Below are 22,179 nucleotides of genomic sequence, written 5' to 3'. Positions count from 1 at the left end.
GTTAAACTATATCTGTATCAAGCTGTCCTCTAACCCTGGACCCATATTCCATCATTTATAAAATTATGTGATCATTTCCAACAATGCACTTCTTGATTTTTGTATTTAGCTGCAAGTTAAGTGTGTGCCCCATCTCACTTCATTATTAGTACATAGTTTCCACTAATGATCATAACAACTGACAGGGTGGGGAAAATCAGACAACAGTCCTTCAAAGGGGCATAAAATCTACTGGGTGAATAGAATGTCCAAGAATTTAAGATAAGACCATTTCTTTCTTTGAAACAAGTCCTGAAACCATCTCTGACACTGTTAAACAATAACAAGATTTTCAAATTCATAGCATTAAATAGATGAAATAGGTTGCTGATCAAATTCCTAACATCAAATAGATTAACTAGGTTGCTGATCAAATTCCTAACATAAAACAGCTGATCTAAGTGTCTGATCAAATTCATAACATCAAATAGATGAATTAGGTTGCTGATCAATTTCATAGCATCAAACAGATAACTAGGTTGCTGATCAAATTCATAACATCAATAGATGAACTAGGTTGCTGATCAATTTCACAGCATCATAACTCATAGATGAACAAGGTTGCTGATCAAATTCATAGCATCAAATAGATGAACTAGGTTGCTGATCAAATTCATAGCATCAAACAGATGAACTAGGTTGCTGATCAAATTCATAGCATTAAATAGATGAACTAGGTTGCTGATCAAATTCATAGCATCAAGTAGATGAACCAGGTTGCTGATCAAATTCATAGCATCAAATAGATGAACTTGGTTGCTGATCAAATTCATAGCACCAAGTAGATGAACCAGGTTGCTGATCAAATTCATAGCATCAAATAGATGAACTAGGTTGCTGACCAAATTCATTACATCAATAGATGAACTAGGTTGCTGATCAAATTCATTACATCAATAGATGAACTAGGTTGCTGATCAAATTCATTACATCAATAGATGAACTAGGTTGCTGATCAAATTCATAACATCAATAGATGAACTAGGTTGCTGATCAATTTCATAGCATCATAACTCATAGATGAACTAGGTTGCTGATCAAATTCATAACATCAAATAGATGAACTAGGTTGCTGATCAAATTCATAGCATCAAGTAGATGAACTAGGTTGCTGATCAATTTCATAGCATCAAATAGATGAAACAGGTTGCTGATCAAATTCATTACATCAATAGATGAACTAGGTTGCTGATCAAATTCATAATATCAAGCAGATGAACTAGGTTGCTGATCAAATTCATAACAACAATAGATGAACTAGGTTGCTGATCAAATTCATAACATCAAATAGATGAACCAGGTTGCTGATCAAATTCATAGCATCAAGTAGATGAACCAGGTTGCTGATCAATTTCATAGCATCAAATAGATGAAATAGGTTGCTGATCAAATTCCTAACATCAAATAGATTAACTAGGTTGCTGATCAAATTCCTAACATAAAACAGCTGATCTAAGTGTCTGATCAAATTCATAACATCAAATAGATCAATTAGGTTGCTATCAAATTCCTAACATCAAATAGATGAACCAGGTTGCTGATCAAATTCACTACATCAAGAGATGAACTAGGTTGCTGATCAAATTCATTACATCAATAGATGAACTAGGTTGCTGATCAAATTCATAACATCAATAGATGAACTAGGTTGCTGATCAAATTCATAACATCAAATAGATGAACTAGGTTGCTGATCAATTTCATAGCATCAAACAGATAACTAGGTTGCTGATCAAAGTCATAACATCAATAGATGAACTAGGTTGCTGATCAATTTCACAGCATCATAACTCACAGATGAACTAGGTTGCTGATCAAATTCATAGCATCAAATAGATGAACTAGGTTGCTGATCAAATTCATAGCATCAAGTAGATGAACCAGGTTGCTGATCAAGTTCATAACATCAAGTAGATAAACTAGGTTGCAGATCAAATTCATAACAACAATAGATGAACTAGGTTGCTGATCAAATTCATAGCATCAAGTAGATGAACCAGGTTGCTGATCAAATTCATAGCATAAAATAGATGAAATAGGTTGCTGATCAAATTCCTAACATAAAACAGCTGATCTAGGTGTTTGATCAAATTCATAAGATCAAATAGATGAATTAGGTTGCTGATCAATTTCATAACATCAAATAGATGAACCAGGTTGCTGATCAAATTCATAACATCAAGTAGATGAACTAGGATGCTGATCAAATTCATGTTTGATGTAAACAGATGAACCAGGTTGATAGGCAAATTCATAACATCAGAGCACTAGAGGTTTCCATAATTTAACAAAAGTAAAGAAAGTAGGGCTGATATGATTATAAAGTAGGGGAAAGAAGGGAACCCTAAAAAAATATAAAAAAATAAGGACAAGTGGGGCCACTTGAAAACCTGCATAAATCTAAACCTTTTCTTAGCATTTTAATAAAATGAGTCAAATTTGCCAAGATTATAAACTAGCAAGAAATGTCTACAAGATAATTTAGTTTTACTAAATTCTTTCAGACAACTATACTCATATCAAAACATTATTAGTAAGAGGCAATACTTCATGAATTCCAAATTATCTTGCTTTCATGATAAATAAAAGTTTTATTGTCTGGTCCATTTTAGTCCAACACAACCAACCAAAATTTGCAGGAGTAACGGTGATCTGTGCTGTCCTACCTTCAGAACTATACTTTTGACCATATAACCGTTTCTTGTGACCAGTTTCTCGACTTTGACTTCAATATCTCCATACATGCTGCTACTGTAGTCTTCAGGAAGGTAATTTTCACATTTTGACTGAAAAGATAAAGTGACATAAATGTTGTAATCTACAGGTAAATTCACAATGGAGACAAATATAAACTCGACAAGAAAAGTTCCATACAACACTAGAAATGAATGCCCAAGAGCAAGAATCAGTGAAAATAGTGACATTGAAATATCTTAATAAATTTGGAGATCACAATTACTCTGTTGAACAGATTCCAACTTTACACTTATTGTCCACATACTTTTGTTTGCAATATCACTGTGCTTGTATCTGCATTCTTGTCTATATGTGAATGTATATGTGTGTGTGCGCATGTGCATTAACTGATAATGTAAAGTGCTTAAATTTTTTTAAAAACTGAGTATTGTACTAAGTCCTCATTATTATAGTTATTATTAACTGTCAAGGCACTCCAGTTTCTGTTTAATGTTATTAACAACTATATTTGTCCTGGAACTGACACATACAAATCTGAAATATTAATGACATGAAGGAAGAGTCATTGAGAGACGACATATACCCCATTTATGTAAGACTAATGTTGACAACACTGTATGGTCCATCACTCTTAATTTTGTATTCTACTTATGACAGTACTCTAAAGTATAACATTGTCAATAAAAATACTACTTATGCTACTCTCTGTTCCAATGATAACATAAGAAATACAGAATGTGGAAAAATCTTCATACACAACTTGCTTGACGTGTGCCAAGTATGACTGAAACAGACATGTGTGCCAAGTATGACTGAAATAGACGTGTGCCAAGTATGATTGAAATAGACATGTGTGCCAAGTATGATTGAAATACCTTGAATAGTTTGAAAATTATGCTCCAGAAATGAAAATATTATGGACAGTTCGATATCACCTCATGTTACACATGTACATCATATGTAGGCACAAGGTCTAACCACATATCAGCCCAATCCAAGTATACAGTGCTGAGTAAGTTTAAGAATCCAAAGAAAACTAAGAAAACAAAAATAAATAAAACAAAAATTGATAAAATTCATTAAAAATATAGAATTTATAAATACAAGTTGCACTCTTTTAAAAATTTCCAGATATTGTCTGGAACATCAACACTAAATGCATCCATGGACAAAAAGTCCCAGATGATATCTGGAACACCATCACTGAATGCATCCATGGACAAAAAGTCCCAGATGTTATCTAGAACACCATCACTGAATGCATCCATGGACAAAAAATGTTACCTCCATTAGTTGCCTCTTACAAAATGCAGGAGGATGAATCATACTATTTTACATCGCAAAGTCTGCAAGTGGTAGAGGGTCCCATATTAAATACTGGGTGTATGAGAAAAAAAAGAGTATCCTTGGCAAACACTTAGTCTGATTTTGCTAAGCATGCCATGAAATACAAAATGTATGATTGTATTGTTCATCTACAATTGGACAGATAAAAAAAATCTGGACCTCTAAATCAAAACTAGATACATTGTAATCAAACAAACTCTTAATAGAAGAAAACTGTTCATGGCATACCTTTCCCTTTTCCTTGAGTTTAGTGATCATGACAATGATGGGGGACTTCTCATGCCATACCATGTGCCAGAAGTCCACAATAGTGTGAGACAGTGGGCCCTGGGTTGCAATGTATGCATGTGGCTCACCATCATAACCCTACATAAAAAGTATACAAATATAAGATGATTTCATTCAAAACAAATTCCAAACACTATTTCTAGGACACAAATCATATTCCATGAACTCCCATTGTCTATTCAGCAATCTATCATGTGCTGAAAAATGGTGATAAACCCACAACAAATCATACAAATATACAGTAATAACCCAGTAGTTTTATCTGAACTTCCTTGATTAAACAGTGCATATATCACCCACACAAGTTTAAGAATATTTTCTTTATTATAATTTTTGTTCTTAACAAAAAACTGTTACATCATTTTTCTTTTAAAATGATACTTTAAAACAATTGTTTAACACTAGCAGTTCTTTAGAAGCTAAAATACAATGGAAATGTGTTAATGAACCCAGATTTTGTGAATTCGCATGTGTAAGGAAGTGTCACATCCCATATATACCCTATTTTCCGGCCCACAAGTCGATGCGGAGTATAAGTCGAATTGACCAATTTTGTAAATTTTCCGTCCTTCGTCCATATATAAGTCGATTCAGAGTATAAGACGAGACCAGGTCAATAACTTGGCTTTGTATTTTATACTACCGGTAGTAACTTCCGGTTGCATGAATATTGATGGTATCGTTGTATGATATTCCATATTACCGGCAATCGTGAAATTGCATTACCGATGCTAACATGCTTGTGATTTTACTTCTGAACTGCTATATTTTGTTATCAATTGACACAGCTGAATAAACAGTCCATGCTTGTCTTATTATAATTGAAAGCACATCCATGTTGTAGTTCATTTTATTACCTGTAGTTACAAACGTAACTTATACAAACTTGTCATTTTCTATCGTAAGTTTGAAAGTCACGGACTCCGTTAAATCGATTCTTATATATATATATATATATATATATATACACACATATACTATTTTTTAAGTGTTTGTTCTGTTTGGACTTGGATATAATTAACATTTTATTACTAATCTATTCAATGCTATACCCCACTATTATCTTTATCGGCCAGTTCGAATACAAAGTAATGGGTATGATCTCTTGTCCTTATAACAAATTTTGTATGGACAATGGCTTCAATAAAATGTTGACAGATTTTCATTTCCCTAAAAAAAGCCTCATTTCCCTACTGGCAGCCTCGCTGATTTGACCTATTCTGTCGATTCTTGCCCTCAATCTGGTTTCAATTATAGCCAAAGCGCTAAGCATGTTTAATTACCGTGTAAATAACACTGCATAGCCATGTGGTTGTTGTGACAATGTACATCGTAATTAAAACAAGAATGAATTGTTGATTTAGAGGTGTTTATTGATAATGGAATATAGTAGGCTCGTAATACGTGAGGATTATCACAATCATCAGGTAACTCAAAATACCGTCTTTTTTCTCTTTGCAAAAGCAACAAATAAAAACCGCCCTGAATAAAAGAACGATCTTGTACACGGACAATTTTTTCATCTCTCACTCTCTCTTTCTCGTGCGCACACACACAAGCACACGCGTGCTCACAATATATCTGATTTTAGTTTAGTTTAAACCATATTTGTTTTAATTATGATATCCATTGCAACAAGAGCCATGTGGCTGTGCATGCTATGAAAAGATTGATCAAAATATAACGAACTCATTAAAATGTGCCCGTACTATAGCAATGAAAACAATGCCCATGGCTAAATTCATTACTTACATCTAGAGAAGGGAGTGGGCATCATTTCCTGTTGTACTTAATCCCATTGATATTAAAAACGGGTAGCGTAATTGATGCGGATTAATGATAAAGAACAATGGGGTACCGGCAATATGGTAACTAGTATCGGTAGCTAAAGCCAATATCAAGGTCTAAACAATTGGGGCAACTGGCTTTGACTGTTGTTGGAAACCAAAGACCAATTTATAACAACGGGTATAATCAAAGAGAGACACCGAATCGTCAGCTGGTTAAGAATGAATATAGGTGAAGTGTTGACATTACAATTTGCTTTAAACTGAATTGCGAAACTAAAAATCATGGATCACTGATGATCTATGAGTACTGGTAGTCCATCTATATATCTGATTTTAGTGTAGTTTAAACCTAATTTATTTGAGAAACTTTGTCAAATACAATTAGAAACATATGATTTGGGGGATTCAGTAGAATGCATGATCTACATTATTTTATAAATAATCATAGAACGCTCGAGTTAATATGGATTACATCCCTTTGTAGGATCAATTGGATCAATCAAAAAGCTATGTCGGTAATTGCTCATGTGTGTCCAACATTATACTGGAAAATCAAATATTAATGGACCAGTTATTTCATATCTTTTCTTTTAGGAACAAACAATATGCTTTGAATTAGTACAGTACGCTATAGAGTATAGACCATAAGTGTGCTATGCGGCACGGTGAAGTTTTTACCGGTACGGTAAATTGTTTTCTTTTATGTTTGAGAAATAAGAAAAAACATGCAGAATGCAAAATAAATAATGACAAAACTTACAAATATAAACGCAGTCATATTAGTTTATGACAATTTATTGACATATTAATTTAACATGAATTTGTACTTCTATGTGACCTGTTTTCGATTATGCCGATTATAGAGCAATGTCAATAGCATACCGGATACTGTAATCCATATATAAGTCGATGCAATTTCAATGACACAATCCATATATAAGTCGATTCAGAGTATAAGATGAAGACCGAACGTTCAAGTCAAAAAGTATCGACTTATACGCCAGAAAATACGGTATATTAATCAGGAATGTGTATTTTCCTTTTTGCTTATATTTGATCACTTTACACTAGTCCCATTAGTGTGTTATAAGCAGATAGCATGTGTAAACAACATATAGACTTCATATCTAAGACTGATGGAACTTGCCATTAATAAAAAGTACTGTACTATATTTTTCTTTTTGTTACCTTCAAATATTTAGTATACTATCTAGCCATAACAGTCATTATTGTTTTGTGCACTTTCATTTTGTATATCCAACCTTTTGTTATTAAAAGATATAAATTTTGTCCCTCAGAATGATTTTAAAATTAAAACAATTTTTAACCTTGATTATTTATAGATCTTAAAGATATGTAACCAAAATAATAGTTGGCATTGATGTAGGATGTGATTTACATACTCTGATATAGTTGACATTGATGTAGGATGTGATTTACCGTATCTTCCGGCGTATAAGTTGATACTTTTTGACTTGAAAGTTCGGTCTTCATCTTATACTCTGAATCGACTTATATATGGATTGTGTCATTGAAATTGCATCGACTTATATATGGATTACAGTATCCGGTATGCTATTGACATTGCTCTATAATCGGCATAATCGAAAACAGGTCACATAGAAGTACAAATTCATGTTAAATTAATATGTCAATAAATTGTCATAAACTAATATGACTGCGTTTATATTTGTAAGTTTTGTCATTATTTATTTTGCATTCTGCATGTTTTTTCTTATTTCTCAAACATAAAATAAAAGAAAACAATTTACCGTACCAGTAAAAACTTCACCGGGCCGCATAGCACACTTACGGTCTATACTCTGTAGTGTACTGTACTAATTCAAAGCATATTGTTTGTTCCTAAAAAAAAAGATATGAAATAACTGGTCCATTAATATTTGATTTTCCAGTATAATGTTGGACACACGTGAGCAATTACCGGCATAGCTTTTTGATTGATCCAATTGATCCTACAAAGGGATGTAATCCATATTAACTCGAGCGTTCTATGATTATTTATAAAATAATGTAGATCATGCATTCTACTGAATCCCCCAAATCATATGTTTCTAATTGTATTTGACAAAGTTTCTCAAATAAATTAGGTTTAAACTACACTAAAATCAGATATATAGATGGACTACCAGTACTCATAGATCATCAGTGATCCATGATTTTTAGTTTCGCAATTCAGTTTAAAGCAAATTGTAATGTCAACACTTCACCTATATTCATTCTTAACCAGCTGACGATTCGGTGTCTCTCTTTGATTATACCGGTTGTTGATAAATTGGTCTTTGGTTTCGAACAACAATCAAAGCCAGTTGCCGCAATTGTTTAGACCTTGATATTGGCTTTAGCTACCGATACTAGTTACCATAATGCCGGTACCCCATTGTTCTTTATCATTAATCCGCATCAATTACGCTACCTGTTTTTAATATCAATGGGATTAAGTACAACAGGAAATGATGCCCAATCCCTTCTCTAGATGTAAATAATGAATTTAGCCATGGGCATTGTTTTCACTGCTATAGTACGGGCACATTTTAATGAGTTCGGTATATTTTGATCAATCTTTTCATAGCATGCACAGCCACATGGCTCTTGTTGCAATGGATATCATAATTAAAACAAATATGGTTTAAACTAAACTAAAATCAGATATATTGTGAGCGCGCGTGTGCTTGTGTGTGTGCGCACGAGAGAGAGTGAGAGATGAAAAAAATTGTCCGTGTACAAGATCATTCTTTTATTCAGGATGGTTTTTATTTGTTGCTTTTGCAAAGAGAAAAAAGACGGTATTTTGAGTTACCTGATGATTGTGATAATCCTCACGTATTACGAGCCTACTATATTCCATTATCAATAAACACCTCTAAATCAACAATTCATTCTTGTTTTAATTACGATGTACATTGTCACAACAACCACATGGCTATGCAGTGTTATTTACACGGTAATTAAACATGCTTAGCGCTTTGGCTATAATTGAAACCAGATTGAGGGCAAGAATCGACAGAATAGGTCAAATCAGCGAGGCTGCCAGTAGGGAAATGAGGCTTTTTTTAGGGAAATGAAAATCTGTCAACATTTTATTGAAGTCATTGTCCATACAAAATTTGTTATAAGGACAAGAGATCATACCCATTACTTTGTATTCGAACTGGCCAATAAAGATAATAGTGGGGTATAGCATTGAATAGATTAGTAATAAAATGTTAATTATATCCAAGTCCAAACAGAACAAACACTTAAAAAATAGTATATATATATATATATATATATATATATATATATATATATATATATATATACGAATCGATTTAACGGAGTCCATGACTTTCAAACTTACGATAGAAAATGACAAGTTTGTATAAGTTACATTCGTAACTACAGGTAATAAAATGAACTACAACATGGATGTGCTTTCAGTTATAATAAGACAAGCATGGACTGTTTATTCAGCTGTGTCAATTGATAACAAAATATAGCAGTTAAGAAATAAAATCACAAGCATGTTAGCATCGTAATGCAATTTCACGATTGCCGGTAATATGGAATATCATACAACGATACCATCAATATTCATGCAACCGGAAGTTACTACCGGTAGTATAAAATACAAAGCCAAGTTATTGACCTGGTCTCGTCTTATACTCTGAATCGACTTATATATGGACGAAGGACGGAAAATTTACAAAATTGGTCAATTCGACTTATACTCCGCATCGACTTGTGGGCCGGAAAATACGGTACATACTCTGATATAGTTGGTATTGATGTAGGATGTGATTTACATACTCTTATATAGTTGGCATTGATGTAGGATGTGATTTACATCTCTGATAGAGTTGACATTGATGTAGGATGTGATTTACATACTCTGATATAGTTGTCATTGATGTAGGATGTGATTTACCTACTCTGATATAGTTGACATTGATGTAGGATGTGATTTACATACTCTGATAGAGTTGACATTGATGTAGATGTGATTTACATACTCTTATATAGTTGGCATTGATGTAGGATGTGATTTACATACTCTGATATAGTTGACATTGATGTAGGATGTGATTTACATACTCTGATATAGTTGTCATTGATGTAGGATGTGATTTACCTACTCTGATATAGTTGGCATTGATGTAGGATGTAATTTACCTACTCTAACATAGCTGACATTGATGTAGGATGTAATTTACATACTCTAATATAGTTGGCATTGATGTAGGAATTAATGTACATACTCTGATATAGTTAGCATTGATGTAGGATGATAATGGGTCCCATTCACTGTCTGGCAGAACCACTCTGCTGTGCTCGTCTAAAATGAAACACAAGAAAATATGCTAATAAAAGAAATGGCAAAATATAATTTCACATCATAAATGTAAAGAAAAGGCCTGAGATTGGTTGCCTGACTTACCATAATGACTATCAGCAGTCTTGAGACATACCAAAAGATAAAAAAAATTACATTACAATAATTTTCAAAGCATTCCTTCTACAAGAACTTCATCATATTGTAGTGATATTTTTGAAGTTAGTGCAGTGGTGCCTATGATTTCAAACCAATGGATCTACTTCATCCGGCGCAGGTAAAAGTTTTGAATGTACAAGCTGTGATGCCATGATGAAAGCAATCTCACTAAATAGTAACCAAACACTATTTTCATTGTCATACTGGTACCATATTTTAATATCTTGGGTATTTACATTTTAAAAGACAAAAAACATAATTGTTATTTTCTACAATTTAATGCAATAATGCTTAAAATAACAATTGTAAATCACAAAGTCATTTTTTCTTTTTAAAACTGTTGTTACAATCATTAAAATACATTGATCGATGATTAGCAGACAAAATGTTCAAGGTGTCCCAAGACTTTATAGTATGTGAAAAAATTGCTATTATGTCTCATCATTTAAAGGTCATAAAAAAATTACATTTGAAAATAACTAAGGGTGTCCCAAGGTTTACAGTCATTATGAAACACCAACTGTACTTAAATGCTAAAGGCAAGAGTCAGCCTTCTCATCTTTTGAAGTAGCTGGTTCAAAATGAAAGTACAAGGTTTACTCAACGCAACAAAATAACTAAAAAACCTCCATTTTTTTTCTAGTAAAAATGTTTCTTAGAAAATGCATACCTGATCATATTCCTAAGGAAAACTAATACTATCTTGATAATCCAGCCGTTCCAAATTAAAACTATTTTTATAACTAAAAATGTTAAAGTTATCTGCCTACCTAGGTGGCAGTAAGAGTGATCTCACCTTGATATCAGGATTGGCACCAACTTCAGTGACATCATCAGTTACTATTGGAGTGGACGGCATGTTCTCTATATGGATGTAACTGCTGAGAGGCAGTACATGTATTATGATTGGGTAAGTGTTATCGAAGAAACACATTTACTAGAAAAAGTTGGTTTCTTCTTCAATACTTTGCCTGAACATAATACCTTAAGAGATTAGGTAAGATATGGAGGGAGATGCATCCTCTTACCCTGGAGAAACCATCTCTGGTCCCCTAAGGTATGTGAGGCAGCTTCTAGATGACTGACTGGAAAACTCTGTATGGTGGAGAGTGGCATCGAAAGGGAAAATGTGTCAGTCTTGAAAATCCAGCTGAATTTGTGAGACCACAAACTTATGATGCTGTCAAGTGACCTGGGAAGGTAACCTTTGTGCCACAGCTAAAGATCCCACCATATCAAGCTAAGCCTTTTCTAAAAGGTTCAGCTCGAGATCTCCAAGATAAAACTGGGGGAAATGAAATCGGATCTCCATCCCACTGCGTGATTAATAACAGTTAGAGACTAGTTTTGCTCATGTGCAATGTTTGTGGTGATTGTTCTAACTTTGTGAGCTGAGATGTAATGTACATTCATTATGATTATTTTCAATATAAAGAATGAATAACCTACTTTACCAGGACAAAAGTATATGTGTTGATATATTGTCCTTTCCCTCAGTGAGGGCATAAAGAGGCTTGATCTCCCTTGATGCAGTGGACAAGTTTCACTCATATGCAATGATTGTGCTGAATATCCTAACTTAGTGAGCCAATCAAAGCAATGGTGTGGGTTTATTCTGACAGACAGCCCACCTATTCAGGATGAAAATCCCAATGTTGATTTATCATCATTCCCTCTTTGAAGAAAAAAATGAGGTGTGATCCCCCTTGATGCAACGGCTCAAAATTCCTAGAATACCACTTCAGAACTTGCACTGGGTCCTGTTGATAACCTTGAGATGAAGTGTCCAGAATAGACAGGAATTATTACCAATATCTAATTCTTCATGAATGAAAACCTGTTCTGGGTAATGAAAGCAGGGGGCTTCATGAGTGTTACTGATCCATCATGGATGAAGTACAAGCAGATAAGTCCACTAAAAGCAAAAATATTGCTATGTTGCCTACCAACTGTCAATATGAAAGTAGATAAGAAGCAACACTTATAAGATAGGTGAACAAAGTAAGGTCTGAGAGCAATTCAAATGGTGCCTTGTTCTGCCCGGTCAATACCCATGATAACTTTCACCTGAGCAAGGATCCAATGTCATAGGCCAGGTGGAATCCAAATGAACAGAAAATTAGATAAGTCTTTTGGTTTGGTTGGTATCCTCTATTCCATGATAACACAGCATGTCAGTGATCATGGAATGGTAGGTTTAACTGTGTGACTGGTGCTAATTTTTTCATCAAAGAGTCAAAAGAAGTTAGCTATTGAGGTATGTATGTTTACATTGGGATAAAGTGCTTTGTGTGAACCACTGAAATTATATTCCATTATCTTCATAAACCTCTATGGTAGAAAGCCATCTCACTTGAAGATACTCCACCACTTGAAAATTGCTCTTAAAGGCACATTTCATAGGATCTCGACAATGTTCAGTAACTCTGGGTTGGGGAGAAACAGTGGCCATCATGGTTTTAGAATTCAGATGAGGGATTAATTCCATACTGGCAATTCAGTTGTGATTGATCAGGTTGCAACAGTATTTCCCATCTGAGTGCATTAATCAGGATGAGGGGATATGCAGATTTGCTGATTCCTGTATCCCCTTCTGGAACAGAGGTGAGGGAAGATTGTATACATTCGGTCATTCCAATCCATAGAAACAGCATTATTAAGGCCTTTAGTGCCCAGGACTGGCGAGACAACGCTAAGGTTTAAGCATTCCACCATATCACCAATAGGTCCCTCATGGGTAGATCCCATCCAGTGTCTATCAAACTGAGGGATGAAAGGACCATTATGTATGCATTAGTTCCTTCTCATAGTACCACGAGTCTGCCAATACATTAGGCAGCTCAGTAAATGTCAAATACAAGCATGAATTGTTGACACAGATACCACTTAAAAAAATCCCAAACACTAACACAAAGGACTGAGTACTTGTTCTGCTTTGCTGCTTGTGACGAGTCACCATGGTGAAGTTATTGGACAGAAAGAAAACTCCATTCCCCCATGTTCCGTTCTCCAGCCACCAATGAAAGCTTTTAAAATGGTTTACATCTGGATGACATTGACATGAAATAATGATCCTGAGGGGACCACACTCCTATGGAAGTCAAAATGGTACAAGACTTGCACCCCCACCCCACCCCTGGAATCTGTGTATGCATCTGTAGTGACTGCCTGAGGTCGTGATTGTATTGATATCACTAAAGTGAGTCCAAAGTAGTTTCCCTGCCTTCAAGGTGCAAGCTAGTATTGTTGCTGATTGTGAGAGCTGGCCCAAAAAAAATGGTCACAGGTTCGGTCTTCACTTTGACCACATAATCACTGTTATTCGAGCCCAGTAAAGCAACCAAGAATTAAGACATCTGCTACTGCACGGAGCAAACGTGCCCAGTGAAGGAGTTCTTTAGTGGGTTGATTGCTCCAAATAGGCATGGAACCTACCATTGCATGAATTCAATTCTTGTTCCTAAGGGACACATTCACTAAACTTGCACATTGATTCCAGACCAAGTTGATGGATGGCGTTAGGACCCACTGTTACATTCCATCAAAAACTCAAGAGTGTAACAGATGATTGAATGCCCTTGAGCTGAGGTTCAACTGATGAGTGCTGCATTACAGACGAAGAACTCTGGCCAAAGGCTTTGTTGGGGGGAGTGGGCGGGGCCACTGAACATGAGTAAACTTGTTGGGTCCCCATGACATCACGGTAAATCTTCCCCTATCGGCCATGAAAGATCTGAGACTTTTTCTGTGATAAAGATGAGATGTGTTTGTGTGTGTGTGGCTTATATGTTTATCACTGAGATAGAGATGGTCTCATAGAACACTGGTGAAAACAATCTTCTTCCCTCTGACTACTCCACTTTGTTGTAGAATTATGTCCAACTGGAATGCACCCTAGGGACATCCCTACGACCTGTTGCTTGCCTTGCAAATCCCTCCACTACAGCTGAAACAAGGGAAATGGTGGCATGTTGTGAATTCTGTCAACCTGACCATAAAGAGAATAGATGATGAAGGTTACAAGCATATCTTGGGCCATTAATGGTCTATAAGGTGAAGTAGAGAGCGTTGCATCTTTCCCCACCTCTTTGTAGTTCAAGGCTTCTATTACAGCTATGGTATGTCGGGTCTCTGTTATGAAGTGGACCACACTATACATAATCATGCCTCTGCTTATTCAGTGGACTAAAGTCATGGACTGCCCTGAATTGATACAGTGACTTATCATGTATACATTGTGGTCGTGGACCCTGTGATCCCTTGTATATCGCCGTGTGGAAATCAGAAGTAGGTCATCTGTGTTGGGAGAACATCATCCAGTCCATTATGTTGGGATGGGTGTTTGATCCACATAACCGGTCTGTGTATCTGCTGTGTGAGAGGACTTTTGACTGTTGGTTAGTTCTTTCACACTGTTCAGCAACAGATACAGAGTCAAACCCTGAAGTGGCAAGGTCTATAGGAATCGCCAAAAGCAAGGAGTCCTGTGGTGGTGACCAATAAAGATTCTCGTTGTGGAAGCAATTGAAAGTAGAATCTTTCACAGACAATTTCACCTGATGTCAGAAATGTAGACTCTGCAGGTGATGTTGAGACATGCTGACAGAAGGCAAAGTTCACTCATCCAAACTGTATCTAATAATGAAGGGGGAACTTAAATGCCAGTATTGTAGTTTGCAAATTAAGGGAGTGAAATTGACATTTCCTGCTCTACCTGCAAAGCAGTTGGAGAAGAATGTTGATGATGGTGGTCCACTACACTTGCAGCACTAATGAGACAGATCCCATTACTTCTAATGTGTCACCAAGTAGAGGACCTTTGCTGGAAGAGACTTGGGGTGTGAGTGAAGAGACACTTGAAAACTGAGACCACAAGATGGACATCATGTGCTGGAAGTGTTCTGAGATACTATATAAACTGGTCAATGTCCAGAGGAAGTGCCTTATAGCAATATGCAAGTAAACTGATCCATGTAAAACCCATTCCATGAAGTGTGTTCTTGGGTATTATGGCACTAAACTGGGTATCATGTGAGTCAGAACTTGGCAAGTTCATTTTCTGGTGGCTGATAATGTATGTTTGACTGTGGATGTGTGATCCAAGTTCTATGGCAAAGTCAAATCACGAAGCAATAGAGACATCTGGCTGGCATGACAATGCCCAGTTTTTGTGGCTGGGACAGGGTATATGATATTGATCCACATATCTGCTCCATAATTCAGATATGTGAAACTGTAACTGATGTTGCTCTCCATCGTGATGCCCAGAAAAGATGGTTTGAAGCTTTGAGTGCAAGCAAATGTTTTTGTCCCCCAAGCTATGATTGATTTCTGTCTGTAACATGCAAGTCCAACATATATTCATAGGATGACAACAGGAGAAATACACCAGTTGAGTGGTTGTCAGACTGGCCTTGACCATGGTCTAAATCTGCAAGACAAATATTGAGCAGACCCTATATACATTTAGTGTAATGAGCATTTTTTTAACTGGCAAGAATCTGTGCAGGGTTACCCACAATGATAAATACCTGTAGATGGTGCACTTGACCGATACAGGTTGAGAAAAACAGCCTTAGTATTAGCATGTAGAAAGTGGATGCTAAATAATCAATCCTAATCACAATTAACCTGTACTGGTAGAATCACCGAAATATCACTTACAGTACATATATGTACAGACTGGAAGACAAATAATCAATTCAAGTAAAAGATTACCTGTAGGAAGGCCAATTGCTGATTGCCAATACAGATAAAAATCAATCAAATGTCGTTTAAGGCAGCATGCATGAACTGTACGCTACCATGTAAACCATGTATATGAAACTTACTATATCTATCCAACCAGAGCAAAAGCTATACAGAAACAAACATCTTTCCTCTATTACACCCAAAACCTTCACATCAGAAAGGAACTGATGTTCCATTGGGAGACAATTTTACCTATGGAAAAAAGGTCCACTGATGTTCTATACAGGTAAAATCAGTATGTAACATATATGACTATGAATTAGTGCTGGCAGACAGCCTAATGACAGCAATGAAGCCAATCCCTATGCCCAACAGTCACCTAGGTGGACTGATAACTTTTAGCTTCTTGTAGCTATAATTATTATCTGGGAGGGATGCATTTTTGAGGTAAAAGCAGTTCTTCAAAGGTATTATGATTGGGTAACGTATTTAATAAAGACATTTATTATTGTTAGTAGTGGCAATTGCATTAGATGACTGATTGGCATCAAAAGATCAATTCGTAAAGTTATTCATGCCAGGCTGCTCTGGGACAAATTTGGTAAAAACTGATCCAGTGGTTTCTGAGAAGCTTAAAATAGCAACTGCTAATGGATGCAAGATGGATGGTGAGTGGCAGATACACTCAACTGGCCATGCAGCAAGGTGAGCTAAACATGTGCAGTACAGACATCTACTTACTTGGTATGATAGTTTTGTATCTGTTTTTCATCCCTGATCCTGCCACATATATTTTATCTGGATGATTCATGGGCACCTCCTAAAACAAAGAAAGAATTTTATCATCCCAACAATACAGACAATAGATCATTTTAAACTTGAAGTATACAACATTTCTTGCAGAGATTCCGACCTCATAAAAATAAGTACTTCTGAATTTTATCCAACAATTTAACCCTCAACGAATCAACGAGTATTTCTAGTTGAAATATGCTTCCTACAAACATCTTTCCTGCCATACGACACATTTATGTCTGCTGAATGACTGTATTCATCCACTCTTGATGCCTTCTGTATTTTATTCGGTATCAACTGTGACATGTTTTGTTTTTGCAGAGGTACATTCCTTTTGACATATTTCTTGAACTTTCTCAGGTGAATCTGTGCACCAAGCAGATATTGTTTTTACACTAGTCAATATTAAATTTCTTTTGTGATGCAAGTGTTTAGGTATGCTTTTACAAAATTACAGTTAGACATGACAAGTATTTCAGTGATCTAGTTATACTGATGTTCAAGTTGTGGATCGCCTATATAAAATTCTATATGACTGGAAATTGAATCCAGAAAAGTGGTGTAAATCTGACATTAACAAATGGGAATGATTCTGCTAAAACTGGAATATAGTGCAACCCCTCTATAACACAAATTCGGATATAATGTGGTCGTGGCTACCGAAATTTTGTATATTCATTCTCACATGAAAAAATATTTTCTGTTCAAAGTACTTGAAATAGTTTATAAAAATTGTATTATCATTATGGGGAAGAGATCACATATGAATTCTAATTTAATATGATTGTGGCATGGTTCCTGAAATTTTAAATACATATATAATTTTCTCGTACTGGAATGATTATTTTTTTTAAGTATGAGAAATAGTGTGTAAAACATTTATTATCATTTTGGGGAAGAGTTCGCGTATGAATTTTCATATAATACGATCGCGGTGTAGCTTCTGAAATTAAACAATATCACCAGGTTCTTGAAGTGTTATGCCAAAATAAACATTATTGGAAATGTTACTTATTACTGGTAAATGAGTAAAGCCAGTAAGTTTAATAAACATCCAAAAACAAAAGCCGCCAACATGTTTGCTGGGCTTGGCAGTGCTATTAGACACAATCAGTTGACCAGTAAATAATGTCCGCTTTATTAGCTGGAATTTAAAGGGTATGAAATTGTATGTGTACAGCTTTTAAAAAAATTATAAAAGTGACTCTTGACCACTGCAGGCCTACTGCACTTAGTTCTCAGGTTTTACATGTGTATGGGATTTGCTTATGAACTCGTCATTAATTTACTTTTTTAAAAATAAAAATCTTGTACCATTAAGGAAAAGCAAGTTCACAAATGCAATTCGTTCTCTGCACTTTGCGCAATTTTTTTAATCATTTTGGGGAAGAGATCATGTATGAATTTGAATATAATACGATATATAATACGATCGTGGCGTGGTTCCTGAAATTTTAAATACATGTATTTTTCTCATATCCAGAAAAATACTTTTTTTAAAGTATGAGAAATAGTGTGTAAAACATTTATTATCATTTTGGGGAAGAGTTCGTGTATGAATCTGAATATAAGACAATCGTGGCTTGGCTTTTGAAACTTAACAATGTCACCAGGTTCTTGAAGTGTTATGCCAAAATAAACTTTGTCAGAAATGTTACTTATTACTGATCTATGAGTAAAGCCAGTAAGTCATCTTTGTGATGGTCTTCAATTAATTTTGTATACAATCATTGCTCAAACAATAGCTGACATGTGTTTCTTCTTTAACTGCATACACAACCAAGCAGCAGACAATGCGGTGGTTGATAAAAGATTCTCACAATTTAATAAACATAAAAAAATGAAAGCCGCCAACATGTTTGCTGGGCTTGGCAATGTTATTAGAAACAATCAGCTGAATAGTCAGTAATGTCCACTTTATTAGCTGGAAATTGAAAAGGTATGAAATTGTACATGCGTTCAGCTTAAAACAATCTATAAAAGTGACTCGTGACCATTGCAGGCCTACTACACTTAGTTCTCTGGTTTTACATGGGTATGGTGTTTGTTTATAACTCGTTATTAATTTCCTATTTTTTATAAAAATATTTTACCATTATGGAAAAGCAAGTTCACAAATGCAAGTCGTTCTCTGCACTTTGCACAATGATTAGTATAGTAGTTTTCACATGTTTCTTTCGGTATTCACAAAATCTGAAGTAAAAGTTATATGCATGCTGAAAGCATGTGTTGAATGTTAATAATTCTTGCTGTAGTCCTTCAAACAAATAGGCGTACAAGCGTTATTGGAAATTTGCAATGGATAAATGTACACGGAAATGCATATGAGAAAATTTTAGCAGTATGAAATTTGTACATACACCCTTCATAGACCCTGGAACATAATGAACTGTACACGTGCTTCATCTTTCTTAACCTTGCAATGGAATTACATATTATGGATTAATTGCAAGCCCTGACAGTACGATATCAGATGGCAAGTAAATGGTGTTGATACTCTGTTCATGCTGTATATAGACGCTGAATTCAGACACAATGATCTAGGAAAAAAATGATTGGATATTGTAAATCTGTGTGCAATTTTTCAATGGAATTAGATGCATTATTGATGAACTGCATGCCACGATGGTATAATAGTAAACAGTGTTGATACCCTATTCATCATATACATTAGACATGAATACACGTATATGTGCCAATGAGTTGTTCTCTGAAAAAAGTAAAACCCCGCATTAATGCGACCCTGCTATTAACGCAATCCAATTCCAATTTTTTGGACCCCAATTATCGTGTTATAGCGGGGTTCCAATGTAGCTGGCATCTCTGTAATTACATGATAAGTTTTGCCAAAGTTTAAAATGTGTGCTTGACTGCTCAGGTAGAGCCATAATCATGTCTTGGAGGTCAAAAATTTTGACTGTTCAGCTGTAGCCATAATCATGTCTTGGAGGTGAAAATTTTTGACTGCTCAGCTGCAGCCATAATCATGTCTTGGAGGAGATTTTTTCTAGGCACTATGATAACCTTTAACTGTTCAGATTCATTATGAAGCCTCTTATTTTGAAATAAAAATGTTCCCTTATTTTCACCTCAAAGCTTGTCTATGAAGTACGTTACACATAAAAATAAGTTTTCCCTCTTCAGTAATTTATCAACAAATCCAGTACCTTCTGCAATATTATTTAAATTTTCTAATCTAATAAAATATAAAGATTCAGTTAGATGGATGCAATAAATGACAGATTTAAAAATTAGCATGCCTATTTAATAACAAAGTGAGAAAAAAATACTGATTCTGTACCCAGAATTCTTCATATAAAGCTCTGGAATTTTTGGTCACATTTCGTAGATCTCGACGACTAAGCCTGTTTCCAGCTGACAATAAATACTCCAAGCCAGAACTGGAAAGCAAATTGACAAAAGAATTAATGACTCCAGAATCCTGTGGACAAAAATATTGCAACTTTGATAGGTGAATAGGTACAGCTGATAACTGATATGACTTAACAGTCTCTCTTTCTCTCCTTCCTCCTGGCTCATAATCCCTCTCTAAAGAGGAGTCAGCCACATGGGTTTTCCTTCTCCATTCAGCTCTGTACTCTGTACTACAGTGAGTGTGAGTGTGAGTTAACAGTCAGCAGTACCAATAACAAGATTTTCAAAATAGCTGCAGTGATGGCCATACTGGATGTATTTTTTTCATTTAGGACCAACATTGTTAAAAGTCTTGTAGTGAAAACAATATACTGACATGATCATTCATTGAGGAGTAGTGACAAGATTTTCAAGATGACCACTGTTAAGATATCCAATTTCTGAGCAGCACCATTTTTATTTAGGACAACTAGATAATATAGCCATACTGGATGTCAGATCAGCACCATTATCATTTAGGACTAACTCAACATCATGAGAAGTCTATGGCAACAAACCCATGCTGACATGACCATTCATTCAGTGATAACAATATTTTCAAGATGACCAATGTGGTGGCACACTGGACGTCTCAGTGGCACCATTTCTATTTAGGGTCAACAAGACTTCATAAGGAGTCTGTTGAAAACCTGTCAATTTGACTTTTCATGTAATCAGTAGCAGACTACCATCTAGTCTCTAGAGTGCAATGACAAAACTTTTATCAAGCTCTGATTAATTCAAACAGCAGAATGAATTAATAAAACCTAAGACTGTATTAGCTAGCTAACCACTGTCCAGCAAATATTGATAATAAGGAGCACTCAATGATGGAACTAGCTAATTATGATTTTGTGACATAATGTATCTTAAACATAGAATATGCCCACCATGACAGTTCTAGTGGCATACAGTGTTACCCTAGTCCATCCATCACACCTTGGTTGAGCTCATGTCAAAACAATCTCAGATGCTGTAGTGGGACATCTGCATTCCTTGAACACATTTCTAGTTTTATTTAATATCTTTGTGGTTGCATGATTGTTTGTGAATGTGGTGATTATGATACTGAAAATTCCAATTTAACCAACTAGTTTTGTTTTGAAAGTGTATTAGAACAGGTATTTCATTTTCTTTTTATTAAAAATTGAAATTGCAATCATTTAAAGCCTAAATAACTTACTCTTAAACTTGTGCAACAATCATCATAAGAATAGGGACCTCTGGGGACCACAAAATCCACTATGAATGTCAAAGACTAAACACCATTGTCTGTATGGTTGGCAGGTTTGTGGGTATTAAATTCATGACCCATGGATTACAAGTCCAGTGCTCTACAAATGGAGCAAGATAACTTTCCTGAAATGGGGTGGGAATCTGAGAAATTCATTTTAAGCAAAGTTGAAACAGGATTACTGTGATCAGCTCATTATACACCCACCCCATGTTTAACAGTCCTATATGGAGACATTAGCAGGGTATGGCTGACTCTGGGGATTACTAAATAATGGGTCACAATGACCTTGCTCTTGAACTAAACTTAATGTGCAGATAATAAAGACTATCTAACTATGATCATGATCTCTGACCTCTTGACCCCAAAATGCTGAAGTTTCTTTATTACACTAA

General features: G+C 35.3%; 1 protein-coding gene across 4 annotated transcripts in view; it reads right to left on the bottom strand.

Moving 5' to 3' along the window:
* The window catches only part of LOC149787795 (receptor-type tyrosine-protein phosphatase R-like), a 160,566-nt gene that overhangs the window by 22,349 nt on the left and 116,038 nt on the right, over window positions 1-22,179 (bottom strand). For all 4 annotated transcript variants that reach the window (XR_016424101.1, XR_016424103.1, XR_016424102.1 and 1 more), the window contains exons 8-12: window positions 20,438-20,537; window positions 17,083-17,161; window positions 10,418-10,494; window positions 4,312-4,449; window positions 2,706-2,825 (exon numbers count right to left, since the gene is read on the bottom strand). Coding sequence is in view for 1 of the 4 variants with exons in the window: in XM_089974000.1 (XP_089830126.1) it covers window positions 2,706-2,825; window positions 4,312-4,449; window positions 10,418-10,494; window positions 17,083-17,161; window positions 20,438-20,537 (514 nt within the window). In the remaining 3 variants the exon portion in view is untranslated. The remainder of the gene's footprint in view (window positions 1-2,705; window positions 2,826-4,311; window positions 4,450-10,417; window positions 10,495-17,082; window positions 17,162-20,437; window positions 20,538-22,179) is intronic.

The sequence above is a fragment of the Sinohyriopsis cumingii genome, chromosome 11 (genome assembly GCF_028554795.1).
Source record: "Sinohyriopsis cumingii isolate HCF-2022 chromosome 11, ASM2855479v2, whole genome shotgun sequence".
NCBI lineage: Eukaryota > Metazoa > Mollusca > Bivalvia > Unionida > Unionidae > Sinohyriopsis > Sinohyriopsis cumingii.
Note: the sequence above shows the minus strand (reverse complement) of the source record. Positions and strands in the feature narration are given on the sequence as shown.